The sequence below is a fragment of the Puntigrus tetrazona genome, chromosome 25 (genome assembly GCF_018831695.1).
Source record: "Puntigrus tetrazona isolate hp1 chromosome 25, ASM1883169v1, whole genome shotgun sequence".
Classification (NCBI taxonomy): domain Eukaryota; kingdom Metazoa; phylum Chordata; class Actinopteri; order Cypriniformes; family Cyprinidae; genus Puntigrus; species Puntigrus tetrazona.
Genome location: NC_056723.1, coordinates 4,789,787 through 4,804,368, shown reverse-complemented (window position 1 = coordinate 4,804,368; position 14,582 = coordinate 4,789,787). Strand labels below are relative to the sequence as shown.

At 38.3% G+C, this 14,582-nt stretch overlaps 2 protein-coding genes across 2 annotated transcripts; both read left to right on the top strand.

Moving 5' to 3' along the window:
• Positions 1–57: 57 nt before the first annotated feature.
• Positions 58–8,482, top strand: unc45a (unc-45 myosin chaperone A). The gene is made up of 19 exons (XM_043228414.1): positions 58–239; positions 643–844; positions 917–1,092; positions 1,180–1,269; positions 1,353–1,520; positions 1,601–1,769; positions 2,517–2,687; positions 2,777–2,948; positions 3,030–3,330; positions 3,424–3,518; positions 4,790–4,931; positions 5,020–5,160; positions 5,461–5,588; positions 5,868–5,934; positions 6,541–6,654; positions 6,738–6,853; positions 7,515–7,632; positions 7,717–7,872; positions 7,943–8,482. The coding sequence occupies exons 2-19, from the start codon at positions 643–645 to the stop codon at positions 8,222–8,224; spliced, it is 2,808 nt and encodes a 935-aa protein (XP_043084349.1). The 5' UTR covers positions 58–239; the 3' UTR covers positions 8,225–8,482.
• Positions 8,483–11,847: 3,365 nt separating this feature from the next.
• Positions 11,848–13,923, top strand: gdpgp1 (GDP-D-glucose phosphorylase 1). Its single transcript, XM_043228415.1, has one exon. The coding sequence runs from the start codon at positions 12,537–12,539 to the stop codon at positions 13,596–13,598; it is 1,062 nt and encodes a 353-aa protein (XP_043084350.1). The 5' UTR covers positions 11,848–12,536; the 3' UTR covers positions 13,599–13,923.
• Positions 13,924–14,582: the final 659 nt, after the last annotated feature.

Below are 14,582 nucleotides of genomic sequence, written 5' to 3'. Positions count from 1 at the left end.
GGACTCATGAATATTAATTACGCAACCAGACGCTCGACCAGTAGGGTTTTGCGGCGTCATCATCGCGTATGAAAACCAGGAAACGCGCAGGTAGAACAGTCGAGAACAGAGTGAAAAAGAAAAATTGTAGATTTTGGGGCACTGGGAATATTTTGCGCCGTTTTTAAAGCGAGCAGGATTGCATTAAAGCGCCGCACGTTTTTTTTATCCATCTGAAAAAGCAAACGACGCAGTGAAAGGTGAGTTTTATGTATGTTAACTGTTCAACTTCACTAAAGTTACAGCTCTGAACTAGACACAGATGTTATGATGCTACACATAATCCAATATGTATTATACGCATTTCCTGTGCGGTGACTTTGGGTACGCTTTATTTTAAGCTGTCCTTGTTACAGTAATGTTAGTTACATGTATACTACTTACTATATGGTTAGGGTTTGACTTGGAAATGTTTGCGTGTAATTATGCATAATTAATTGTTATTATAGTAGTAATTACATATAACACGTGTAACAAGGACACCTTTAAATAAAGTGTAACCATGATTTTTATTGTTCTTTTTTAAATGTATTTCTTTTGCATATTGCAGTACCCCCATTCATGTTGCAGTAGTACATCTAATGTGTTTTTATTAATCCGTAGATGTCCCAAGACTCCTCTGTGCTGAGGGAGGAAGGAAACAACTACTTTAAAGCCGGTGATGTGCAACAAGCTCTCAGCTGCTACACCAAAGCCCTAAAGATCAGCGACTGTCAATCCGAGAGTGCAGTTCTGTACCGCAACCGATCAGCATGCTATCTTAAACTTGAAGACCACGCCAAAGCAGAGGCAGATGCCACCAAAGGTAAAAATGACATCTAGAGTTTCACCTTCATGACCAACATCGTCTTCATAACGCGTGTTTTGCGTTCTCAAGCTTTGGACGTGGATCAAGGTGACGTCAAAGCCCGATTCCGTCGAGCGCAGGCTCTGCAGAAGCTCGGACGGTTAGATCAGGCGTTTATGGACGCTCAGAAATGCGCACAGCTGGAACCCAAGAATAAAGCTTTCCAGGACCTGCTTAGGCAGCTAGGAGCACAGATCCAGCAGAAGGTGGGTTATGAGTGGTGCTTGCGAAGGAATGCATCACTATTGCCATTCATGACCTGATAATGAAAGCGTATTTGTGTTTATGTACAGGCAGCACAGCTCTCCTCCACGGACTCACGAGTTCAGCAGATGTTCAAACTCCTGCTGGATAGCTCAGCGCCGATTTCAGACAGACAGAAGGTGGGAAATGCCTCTTTTAAGCTTATTAAAATTGAACTTATACCACGCAGTCTTTGAGATGTTCTCTCTTGCGTTTTAATCAGGCCGCTCAGAATCTGGTGGTGCTTTCTCGGGAGGACGCAGGCGCCGAACAGATCTTCAGAAACGATGGAGTCAGGCTTCTCCAGAACCTCCTCGACTCTCGGCAGGAGGATCTGATCCTTTCTGCTCTCAGAACTCTGGTTGGCCTGTGCACCGGACACCAGTCAAGGGTAGCTGAGTAACTTCCCCTCATTTTGTTATTTTAACCCGAAGGTCCTCTTGGGTTATGCGTATATTGTTTTGTTTGTAGACCGTGGCCATTGTGAACGAGGTGGGCATGGACAGGTTGTGCGGCGTCATGGGTTCTGCTGCTTCCACCGTGTCTCTTTCAGCGTGCCATCTGATCCAGGTGATGTTCGAGGCTCTTACAGAGGGCATGAAGAAAGAGATCAGAGGAAAGGATGAAGCCATACTGCCAGGTGAGAGCCCAATCTTCACTTTGAGAGCTCCTTTCAGTGGCCTACTTTAAGCCCAGAAATAATTTCCAGCAGAGAATTTCTGTTCTACTTCTTTAAGACTGGGTTATGTCAGTTTGAAGACTAAAATAAGCGTTTGTGGCTGCAGGGTTATTATAGTTAACTAAAAGTACTTACTTGAATCAAAATAAATGCTAAATACATAAATAAATAATTTCAGCTAGTTGATAAGCCATAATTTAACTTGTTAAACTAATTTAACTTTTAAATTAAAACTAATACAAACTACTGTCGGTTATCAGTTATGCCTTGAAAGCTAGTAGTTTTAAAGTATTCTTTGGATTTTTTTACCCTTTTTAATTGTTTTTATTTGGTTTATATATATATATTACTTCTTTTCAAAGGTTTGGGATTAGACTTTTACATTTGTTTTTAAAAGAAACCTCTTATGCTCGGAAATATTGAGGTTTTTTTCTATGTTTTTTAATAGAAAAAAATTGTTGTAAAAAACATACATATATATATATATATATATATATATATATATATATATATTATTATTATTATTATTTATTTTTATATATTATACATTTTTTAATTAAGTATAATTGTAAGAATTCGCTGTAATAATACATGCAAAACATTCGTTGATATTATATTAGCACTTCTAGACATTTCTAGGGTCTTCTTAGGTTATAAATACAAAACTGAAATTGCATCAATCTTGGAAACGTTTTCTATGTGTTGCAGAACCCTCCTGTGAGTTGCGTTCTATGTTGCGTCATCTAATTGACATGCTTCCTGCATCCATCGTGTCTGGAGCCGGACGTGACAGCGCCATCAACCTGCTGGTCAAACAGGTGCCGCGGAAATCGCTGAAAAACCCAGACAACTCTCTCACCCTGTGGGTCATCGACCAGGCTACGCCTGACAGGCTTTGATCTGCTCGAGACGGGTGACGTCACTGATTGTAAAAATCCTGAACGCACCTTTTTTGTACTTTTCTTTAGGGCTGAAGAAGATTCTAGAAGTAGCAGGTACTGTACCCGAGGTCGAAGGTGGGCTGCCGCTCACGGACAACACTCCTATGAGTTGCTCCGTTCTGCTCAACAAGCTTTACGATGACCTGAAGAGTGATAAAGAGAGGGAAAACTTCAACAGGCTCTGCGAAGAATATGTCCAGTAAGTTATATTTATATATAGGCAGAATTGTGAACTCAAAATTGTGAGTAAATGTTTTTTTTCCCTTTTTTTTCCTTACAGGTATCACTTTGGCAGCTCAGATATGGAGAGTAAACTACGAGCGATACAGACGGTCTCTGTGCTGCTGCAGGGTCCCAGTGACGTGGGAAATCGCACCCTGGAGCTGAGCGGTGTCATGGATGCCGTCATCGCCCTTTGTGCGTCTGAAAACATCACTCAGCAGCAGGTGGCAGTGGAGGCGCTCATTCACGCCGCCGGAAAAGCCAAGAGGGCATCCTTCATCACGGCCAATGGCGTGGCTCTGCTGAAAGACCTGTACAAGAAGAGCGAAAATGACCGGATACGTGTGCGAGCGTTGGTGGTGAGGGTTCAGACTCAAAGACATCTACATCTAATGTATCTTTTTTTTCTTTTTTTTTACCTCAATTGTGTACGTTTGGCACGTGTTTCGTAGGGGTTATGCAAGCTTGGCTCCGCTGGAGGCACAGATTTTAGCATGAAACAGTTTGCAGAGGGTTCAACACTTAAACTCGCCAAGCAGTGCAGGAAGTAAGTTTGCGAATACACCAATTTGTTGTTGTTATTTTTGTGTTAAATCAAGTTTAACATACTAATGTTTAAGTTCAAGTTTTCATGTTAATGTTAGAATACTGAGAAAAGATTTAGCTAAATGTTTTTTAAGAGACATCAAAATTAACATATTAACTCATATGTTTAAGGTTTTTTTAAGTATTTTCTTTATTGTTTTATGAATATTATTTGAGAAGTTTTCTTCATTAATAATATACAATATTTAAAATTATTACTTAAATATTTACTAAATAAAAATGATTTATTCATTTATATATTGCTTATATTCATTACTACAGTGTTGTTAATATATTACATATTGTTTTATATATTTATATTGATATTGCATTATTACAGTTTAAATGATAAAACAAAAATATTTTCTTATTTGTATATTCAATAAATTATTTAATTTATACATTTATATAAAAATAAATAATAGATATTATTACTTGGTTATATTTATATACATATTCTAAGTATAGCATTATTGTATCATTATATGATCTGTGATACAATATATCGTTATATGTTGATTAGAATCGAAAATATAAAAGTAAAAAGTGAACCTTAAATATAACAATATATAAGATCTATTGCTCTATTATATATCTTTTAATGTCATTATAAAATGTCTTGTAGACATAAAACGTACATTATTTACTAATCTGTATTTTATTTAAATATTTCAGAAATTATTTAATGTATTGATTTATATAGGAATTATTATTATTATTTGGTTATATTTATATAAATGTTAAATGTATAATATTATTTTATATTTGTTGATATTACATTGTCACTATGAAAATATAAAAGAAAAATATAAACTTAAAATATAAAAATGTGTAATATCTATTGATCTAGTATACATTTTTTTTATATCAATAATATAAAATATTTTGGAAACATAAAACATTATTTACACGTCAAAATATATTTCTTTCTATGTTTTAATGCCTATACATTGTTGCCATATATTTTAGGAAACAGGTTTGTCACAAGACAGGATCGTCATATACTGTTAGTTTTTATTAATCAAACACCCCGCTCATATTCAGCTGTTATTCATATGCAGTACAGTAACATTTAACCCTATTATAAATGTACCCTTTTAATTTTGCAGCTGCAGCAAAAACATTTCTCACATAGGTGTGCATATGTAAAGGAGACCTTTTTAGAAAAGCAGAACGATCTTATTATTGCAAAGGTGCACATCCAGGTGGCCTTCAGCTGTCTTTCTTTCCCAGGTGGCTCTGCAACGAAGCTCTTCCCCCAACATCCCGGCGATGGGCCATCGAGGGTCTGGCTTACCTCACGCTGGACGCCGATGTGAAAGAGGACCTGGTGGAGGACAAGAAAGCCCTTCAGGCCATGTTTGAGCTGGCTAAGGTATCCCTTTCCCTCTGTTTTGGAGAATGCCCATAATGCTAATCGTCGACATCTTCGCAACTCCCTCGTGTTCTCATTTTCTTTGCAGTCTGAAGACAAAACAGTGTTATATGCAGTAGGATCGACGCTGGTTAACTGCACCAACAGCTATGATGTTGAGAAGCCAGACCCTCAGATGGTGGAACTGGCTAAATATGCTAAACAGCACGTACCCGAGGAGCACCCAAAGGTATATGTGATGCTGAAAATGACCGTTTTAACTGTTTACAAAATCTTATGTCATTTCAAACCTCTACCGCTTTCTTGTTTTCTGAAGAAAACAAAAGATGATGTTTAGCAGAGTGTTCGTGCTGCTCTTTGAAATGTAGCGCATATGACATCTTAGTGCATTATTGGCGTCTTCTGAAGTCAAGTCAATAATTAATTATCTTCTGCCCTTTTGTCGTAGAAAAAAGAAAGTCAGAGGGGTTTGAAAGCACATGGGGGTGATGTTGATATTACAGTAATGTCTCATCGTGTTTTGATGTAGGATGCCCAGTCGTTCGTAGGGAAGAGAGTGGTGAAGCTCTTGGAGGCCGGGGTGGTGTCAGCGTTGGTTTGTATGGTGAAACAGGAAAGTCCTGCCCTCACAGAAGCCTGCAGAGAGTGTATCGCCAGGTCTGCTTTCACTTTAAACCTGTCTAGAAATCAATTTGAAAAATTCCGGGCGAATTCAAAGGCTGCCGCCGTAAAAGTCAATTATTTGCACTCCGGTTTTGGCCCTTTTCCGTTGCTGGCATAACTACTGTCCCCAATTCAGATTAAGCCTTGGATCAATTTGTTCCATCAGGGGAGATTGTTTGAAAATGGATTTCGGTGCACAGAATGGTTATTCTCCGTCCAAGGAAATAGCCCCTTTATCAGATTAAAACAATTCTCTGTTCTTCTCCCTGACAGGGTAATTTTGGCTCTGGTGGAGAGACAGGAGGACAGAGGGTTAGTTGTGGCACAGGGAGGAGGAAAAGTGAGTATATTCTTCATCTCGAATTGATCACATTGAAAATAAAAGATTTTGTTTATATTATGTATGTGTACTGTGTATATTTATTATGTATATATAAATACATACACATACAGATTTATACAGTAATATATTCAGATAACATATAAATATATTTAATATATAAGATGTAAAAATATTCTATATTAACACAAAAATATATTTTTATGTACATGCATGTTTTTTTTTTTTATATATATATATATATATGATCATATAATTTTGTAATACTGTATGTGTATGTGTATATATATACATATATAATGTAAACAAAACCTTTTATTTTAATGTGATTAATCATGACAGCACTAATTATAAAATGAAATTCACTTATGCTTATACAAGGCTGCATTTATTTAGTTAAAAAACTCTAATAATGAGAAATAACAATTTAAAATAACTTTCTACTTTAATATATAAAAATTTACTATAAAATTATATAAAAATTACACATCTCTACAGTCATTTTTGGCTAATTTAATGCATCCTTGTTAGACAAAAAAGTTACATTCTTCAAAAGCAAAAATGTAAGTTAAATCATGTGAGCGTTTTCTTGTTTGCTTGATGCAGGCCTTACTACCGCTAGTTTCAGAGAGCACAGATCGGGGTAAGATCAAAGCAGCGCAGGCTTTGGCCAAAATCACCATCACATCCAACCCTGAGATTGCATTTCCTGGCGAGAGGGTACGTCGGCAACGTATTTATGTTTCTCTCTGATTGCAATCAGGAATTGAATGTCTAATATCATGCTGTGTGAATTTGTGTAGGTCTATGAGGTGGTGAGACCCCTGGTCAGTCTTTTGGCACTTGATTGCACGATGCTGCAGAACTTTGAGGCTCTGATGGCCCTTACCAACCTGGCTGGCATCAGTGAGAGACTCAGGTTAGCTATCACCAATTAATTCAATCGAAAATTTAAAAGAACAGTTCAACCGAACATTAAAATTTGCTAAAAGTGTACTAAGCTTTAGGCTAAGATGTAGATGAATTTGTTTTATCATCAAAAGAGAATTGAAGAAACTTAGCATTACATCATATGCTTACCAAATGATCCTCTGCAGTGAATGGGTGCCGTCAGAATGAGAGTCCAAACAGATGATAAAAACAAAACATCACAATAATCCACACCACTCCAGTCCATTAATTAATATGAAGCGAAAACTGTATCTTTTTGATAACAATTCCATCATTAAAGGTTTTTTAACCATTTCTTCTGGGTAAAGTACAAATCCTCAATCTGTAGGATTGGATAGGAAATTTAAATAAAATTGAAATTGAAACCTACTTTATGATGGATTTTATTTATTGCTTTACAAGATGTTAGTTGATGGACTGGAGTTGTGTGAATTACTTGTGGTTTATTATGATGTTAATATTCGGAGTCTGACGGCACCCATTCACTTCAATGGATCTGTTGATGATTGTCTAAATCTGTTTTTAATGAAGAAACAAACTCATCTACTCAAATTTTGAACAAATGTTCACCTTTGGTATAATGAACAACAGAACAATACAACCATCAAAAGCATATTTCAATCCCACAGGCAGAAGATCATCAAAGAGAAAGCTGTGCCTAAAATAGAGGGCTACATGTTTGAGGAGCACGACATGGTCCGAGCTGCTGCCACGGAGTGTATGTGCAACATGGCCTTAAGCACTGAGGTACATTACAAGACCGTATGTGTTTTTGGACCAGACTGTGATCTAAATCCTTCAAGCCAAGGCTGATTTTGTGGTTTGCATCAGGTGCAGAAAAGTTACTTGGCTCCAGGAAGTGACCGTCTCAAGCTGCTGGTGCTCTACAGCGGTGAAGATGATGAGCGGCTGAGGAAGGCAGCGTCAGGCACACTGGCCGTGCTGACCGGAGAGCTGCCCGAGCTGTGTACACGTATTCCCGACACGGTGAGCACTGATTAAAGTGATTTTAAGAAATCCTCACATTCTTCAACTCACTTCACACACACTCCTGTAGACGAGCCACTGGCTGGAGATCTTCCAGGCTCTGCTGCTCAGCGAAGGTCAGGATCTGCGGCATCGCGGGGTGGTCATCGTAATGAACCTCATGCAGGCCAACAAAAGTCTGGCAGAGAAACTGATGGAGAGCGAGGCTCTGGAGATCCTCTCGGTCCTGGCTAAAGGAGACGATCCCAAACAGGCCTCTGTTCAGAAAGCCGCCCAGCGCTGTTTGGATCTGGCTATTGAGTACGGGATCATTCGGAGCAACGAGGGCGGAGTCAATGGTAATACCATGTGATGGGGCGTTAAAAGCCGCACATTTCATACTGTCTACAGAGACCAAATATTACGTTTATTCACATCCCTTCCGTTACATGCACTCAATTTATTTTACACGCACATTCCAAAATATATAGATTTGTTAACTGCCCTTATATGTGTGGTGAGCCCACACTGAAAGTATTGAGCGTATTTATGCCCTGGCACATTTGTATATTCAGGTCTTAATTGTTGAATGTGAAATTCTTTTTTTTACATAAACACTAGTTTTGTTTCAGGTTTGTTTGTCTTGGATTTATTCTTGTTTTTGTTTTTAACAGTTTAGTAGATTTGGACGTTTAATAATTCTGACTTTCCAAAAAATAATAACTAAATGAATAATAAATACATTTGTAAAGATTTTTATTTTATTAATACATTTTTTTATTAACCTTTGTCTCTTGGTTAACATCTGGTGACATTGTGCTCATGTTGGCACTAATACCTACAATTTTATGTTTCATAAAATCCTTCTTTTTTTAAATTGAGTGACTGCTCATAGTGCATCTCATAGTGTATTTTTCCCCCCTTTTTAAGTGTGTAAAAAATATATATATATTTTAACTGCTTATTAGAAAACAAAAATATACAATATTTTCATTGGGCTTATATAGAGTCAAGTTTTGAATAGGAAAAATATTTAAACACATCATTTTTGAACAGGATGCTACCGGTCTAATTGGATTCAATGATCTATGCTAAGCTAAGCTAAAAGTGCTATCGCCAGAAACGGAGATTGACTGAATGGATTCAAAAACAGTAAAACTCAACTTTTTAACTTTTTTTTTTTAACTTGAGAATGAGCCTATTTCAAAAAAAAGTGGAATGTTGCTTTAATGGGCAGTCTTCTCTGAAAGAAAGACTGCAGAAAGACTAAAACGTAAACGTGAAACAAACGTTCATCTAGTTGTGTTCGTTATATGTTTCTCAAATATAGCATAACTGCCTATAATCTAAAAATGAACAGTAACTATAATGTGTATAACTAAACTGTTAAAATGCCAAAAACTGCTGTAATTTTCTCAACTTTCTGGCAGGTGTGCTTGAGAAACACTGAACTGAATGGGCTTCAATGCTCCAAAACTGCACTTTGTACTTCTTATTCTTTTTAGTATTTTTGTTAATTGATCTCATTTTCTCATAGTCCGAAACGTATGATTCAGTTGGTTATGATGGCTTTAAGACCACTTGCCACATAATTCAATAAACGGCGTCAATGTTTAATTCTTAGCTTTATGAACAGTGCCATACTGGGTCAACTTAATTAAAATGGGGGAGAAAAAAAGAACTAAAAACAACTAAACCTACAAAGTGGTTGTTATATGATGTGTATTGTACATATTACTACTGTTGAAAGAAATGAGTCGTGATTATCACAAGGAAGCCAAAAATCATATCTGAGGGGCATGAAAAAGTCTTGCATAATAGGAAAATTCATTTTTGTCTCTCAGACGAAATAAAATCATACAGGTTTCGAAAAACATGAAGATTATTAAATGATTCCTCGGTGATTCCTGAGAGGGGGACTTTCACCCCTTTCTCTCACGTAAAAAGCGCACGAGCGTCTTCGCGGTAGTTTCGCCACGCGCCACGCGCCACCTTCATCGTAGGGTGGAGCCAAAGCCGGCAACTACCAGACGAAACGACCACCTAACATGTAAGTCTACAAAACAACGCCACAATGGTAGAGCCAGCAAAGAAATCCAAGAGGATTTTGTCGGAGGAAGCGAAGAAAAGAAAGCGGGAGAGTGACCGGACGCGAGCCCGAACGAGAATCAACATCGGACCCGCTTACGATCAGTGGCGCGAGCTGAAAAGCGCGAGGGGGTTTAAAACCGACGGAGAGGTAGCTTCCCTGCTACTTGAATCGTGAGTCTTATATATATGTGTGTATTTTTGTTCTCACTGTCTGGTCATTATGAGCTTGTTTATTAGGCTCAGAGCTACGTCTCTTTGTCTTGTCTTTAAAGTGGTGCACATATAGGCTAGATATGAACGATACGAAACATATTGTATGTCTTAAGTGCAATGAGTATTTGACCGAATTGTCAGCAAACTAGTTTTTGCCAAAGGAGTCCCGAACAAGTACTGAGTGCATAAATGAACATACTTTAAAGAACTTTAACTTTTCTGTTTTGTTTTGCAAATCTTTTTTTTTTTTTTGATTTATTGATTGATTTTTTTTCCGAGGTAATATTCTACTTTTCTTTAGATACTGCACTTTTGACTTTGAGACATTAGATCTAATCATCAATATTAAACGATTTATTTTTTTCATGAGTGTAGGATATATTAAGGTTTACATTTTGAAATAGATTACTGAAAAATAAACTCACGGTATTTGAGATGCACCTGTGCATAATGGTATAAAAGCTGTGTTTTCCTGTAGATACTGGAACTTTCACAAGGCAGGACTGAAAGAAAGAATTGCAGAATTTTTTGAAGGTCCAATTAAGACTGAACCTGACACTGATACTGAAACGGGTAAACCTTTTTTTTTCCCCCCACAGTACATGATGATGATAGCGTCTATCTTTTAACTAGCAGTCAAATGAGTTTTTATCATGTAGATGGTTTAATATTAATACCTTCTTGTGTGCTGCATGTGATTCTAAGATAAAAGAGACATTTCTCCTCATACACTCTTAGGTTGGAACAAGCAGGAATATTTTGAGGTTCCAATTAAGACTGAACCTGAGACTAACACTGAAACGGGTAAACGTCTTTCAATACACGACAATAGCTTCTGTCTTTTAAATAGCAGTCAAGTGAGTTTTCATTAGAAAAACAGTTTGATGTTAATACCGTCTTGTGTGCTGTATGTGTTTCTAAGGTGAAAGAGAAATCTCTCCTCAGACGCTCTTCGGTTGGGACAAGCAGGAATATTTTGAAGTTCCAATTAAGACTGAACCTGAGACTAACACTGAAACGGGTAAACGTCTTTCTTCACAATACATGATGATAGCATCTGCCTTTTAAATAGCAGTCAAGTGAGTTTTTGTTATAAAAACTGGTTAATGGTAATATTTAATATGATCTTAGATATTATAATTGTCTCATCATATGCTCTTAGGTTGAGACAAGCATCAAGACGTGTCTTGAGCGAGTCGGACAGCCGTACACCGTCTACACTACCCTTCCTCTTCAGTGTTGGAGAAACGAAGAGTAGGAGACATTCACTTTGTCATACACGGGGACGGTTTTAGACGTTTTAGAGGCCCTAGTAAACCCCCCAATAAAAAGCACCTGAAACAAATGTGATTTATTTATGCAACATTTCATTTAAAATGCGTTTCATTTTTTATTTAGTAACAGTCTAAAGTTTGGATTACTACTGTTAATGTTTTCGATAGAAGTCACGTATGATCATCGAGTCTGCATTTATTTGATCAGGAATGCCGAAAAAACTACAATGTTGTCAAACGTTTTATTTTTACCGTGCTTTAACATATCTGTGAATCATAGCTACATTTTCAGCACATTTGAACTCATGAATAAAAGTGATAATTAAAAAAAAAAACTCACCTGTTGTCACAAAACGTTGTCACAAAACATTTATTTCTAAATAAATGCTGTTTATTATTATTTTCTATTGCACGGTATTATAGTTTATTCTGTATTTTTGATCAAATAAATGTATAGCTTGATGATCAGTGGAGATTTATTTCAAAAACATTAAAAACTTGTCTAAACTTGGCCATTGTTATAGACATATAACATAAGATAAAATTTATTATTTACTATGTTTATTTATTACCACTTACTATTACCAGTAAATGAATATCAGTGCTTATAGTTTTTTAAAGTTGAGAGTGAAAAGAAAAATAAAGGGGTTTCTTTTTTTTCCAAAAAACTCAAACATTACCTTACATAAAACTCTTTAAAATCAAGTATTTTATCAAACACTAAACATATTTTATATCTATTTTTCATGATCAAACTTTATAAGCGATATACAGAAACACAGTTGACAAAGTTAACACGGTTGATTGGACATAATAATGGAGAAATGACCAACAAATTAAGAGATCACAGGTTATAATTACAATATTTTCTGAGACGCAGGGTCCGAATGGGTTAAACATTAAACTGAGGGGTTGTTAAAAAAAAAAAACTACAAATTTTGCATGAGCCCTCTCACTTTCCGTACAATCCTCCGCCGTGTCACGTGACTCCCCGTGACCAATCACGCACGTTCAATGCGTGTCAGCACACGCTTGAGCTGCTGTGTTATTCCAGTACACGTTAGCGTTATTTGAATGGAAAAATAGCGTATACAATGTATTAAAGCTATGGTCGACTGTACCGTTTTCACCTATACTAACAAGGACTTTATAAGTGATGTGTGTTGCGGGCGGCAGACCAGGTCGAGATTTGACATCGCGCTGAGGTCCGGATGGACAGAGAAGAGAAACGCCGGGCTGTTCCGGTATCATCTGGACGATCTGGAGACGCGGATCCTCCCCGGTCCGTGCGCCTACATCGCTCAGCTGAACATCATGAGAGGAATCGAGAGACGGAAACCTCAGGAGATCCTGAGCGTCCGGCAGAACTTTGACCCGAAGCAGTTCAATTTCAACAAGATCGACCCGAAAGAGCTGCTGTTCGAGTTACAGAAAGAGTGCGAGAGCTCGCCCGACGCTAGATGCCATCAAAGTGGTACGAAAAGGAAATGCAAAGTCATCATAAACGTGAGCCCGTTGGAATTCGGTCACTGTCTGCTCGTGCCGGAACCGGACAGCTGTAGCCCGCAGGTACTGACGCCTTTAGCGGTCCGCATGGGGATAGATTCGGTTCTGTTGAGCGCTGATCCGGGATTCAGAGTTGGTTTCAACAGCCTGGGTGGTTTTGCTTCGGTCAACCATCTCCATCTTCACGCCTACTACCTAAACCACCAGCTGAGGGTTGAGACCTCCCCGGCGGAACCCGTCCTGCTTAAAAAAAACCTGTACCGCCTTCTGGACTTCCCGGGAGGCTTTCTGTTCTACACTCGGGGCCCAGACCTGGATTTGACAGTCGGTGCGGTTTGTAGTCTCACTGATATTATGGTCGATAGGAACATCGCCCACAACCTCTTCATCACCCGAGGATGCCCTCCACGGAGGGAGCGTGACCCGTCTGTGTCCCGGGACGGGGTGAGGGTTATCGTGTGGCCCCGGCTGTCCTGTTTCGGGGCCAAAGAAGAGTCGGCCTTCAACGTGGCCCTGTGTGAACTCGCCGGACACCTCCCTTTCAAAAACAGAGAAGACTTCGAGACGGTCACTGAGGACGGAGTCCAAGAAACTGTCCGGAAATATCTGCTGCCCCAAGAAGAGTTCGGTGAATTGCAAAAGCATGTCATGAAATGTTTATGAACGACACCGGCGCAGATCAAGATATCCTTCCCTAAAATAAGGGTTTCAGAACAGTATTATTATTTGTGGCAATGCACATTTTAAATTTACGTGTGTATAAACTATATATTTCTTCATATATATGGTATAAAATAATTTGTGTATATGCAATATGGTCTACAAATAACAGTAATGTAAAATAAAAACAAAGTGCAATCTACTTTTATTGTTTTTGTAGTTTAAGTATAACTACAAAAAAAACTATATACAACCTGTCGTGCTGTCACACCTTCTCACCTTTCGATTTTAATTTTTTTGCAATAAAAACTAAAATATTTAAATCGAATATGCGTTGATTATACCGTGGTATAGCAGTAGTAAAAGATCAAATAAAAAGCTTTTGTTGAGTAGTACCTCGCCAGCTCCCTCTAGTGGTGCGTGCGGGCGAAACGCGGTTCTTCGACGGGCCGCTTAATTGATTGGTTTGTAAAGCAGCGAATGAATCCAACTATTGATAAAATCACGGTTCCGTTACTTAATGTTCCACCCCAAACAAACACCCTGACGTCTGAACTGTGTATAATTTCAGTACTTCATAGAGACGCCAGGTAACAGGACGCCGTTAACTCTGAACCGGTTCTCGATCGTATCGCGGTGAACAAAGCTGTGCTCGAGGCCAGCTAGTTTAGCGCTGGGAGATATTAATCCTCCCTCGAGGCCCATTATAGTTCTTCAACAGGAATTTCTCCCCTCGAAACGCACTTCTTTTTTTTTTGAGCGTGCCTTCGTGCCGCGTCTGTCCTATTTACGGTTCAATGAGGTAAAAATCCCTCCCGCGTGTCAAATCGAAACCGCACGCCTGAGAGGATTCGACCCAGACGACGTAAAACCATCCTGGCGTCGTTTAAACGCTCCGTGGCCTCCAATACCTATTAATTCCGGGCGATGGTCGCTGTAACTAACACTAAACCGGTCTGAGGAGACCTGTGTCATCTGTTTCACACC

Coding starts and splice junctions, on each gene's coding strand:
- unc45a (XM_043228414.1), top strand. CDS start 643: ATGTCCCAAGACTCCTCTGTGCTGAGGGAGGAAGGAAACAACTACTTT. Junction 1,521..1,600: donor GCACCGGACACCAGTCAAGG/GTAGCTGAGTAA, acceptor TTTTGTTTGTAG/ACCGTGGCCATTGTGAACGA. Junction 3,331..3,423: donor TACGTGTGCGAGCGTTGGTG/GTGAGGGTTCAG, acceptor CGTGTTTCGTAG/GGGTTATGCAAGCTTGGCTC.
- gdpgp1 (XM_043228415.1), top strand. CDS start 12,537: ATGGTCGACTGTACCGTTTTCACCTATACTAACAAGGACTTTATAAGT.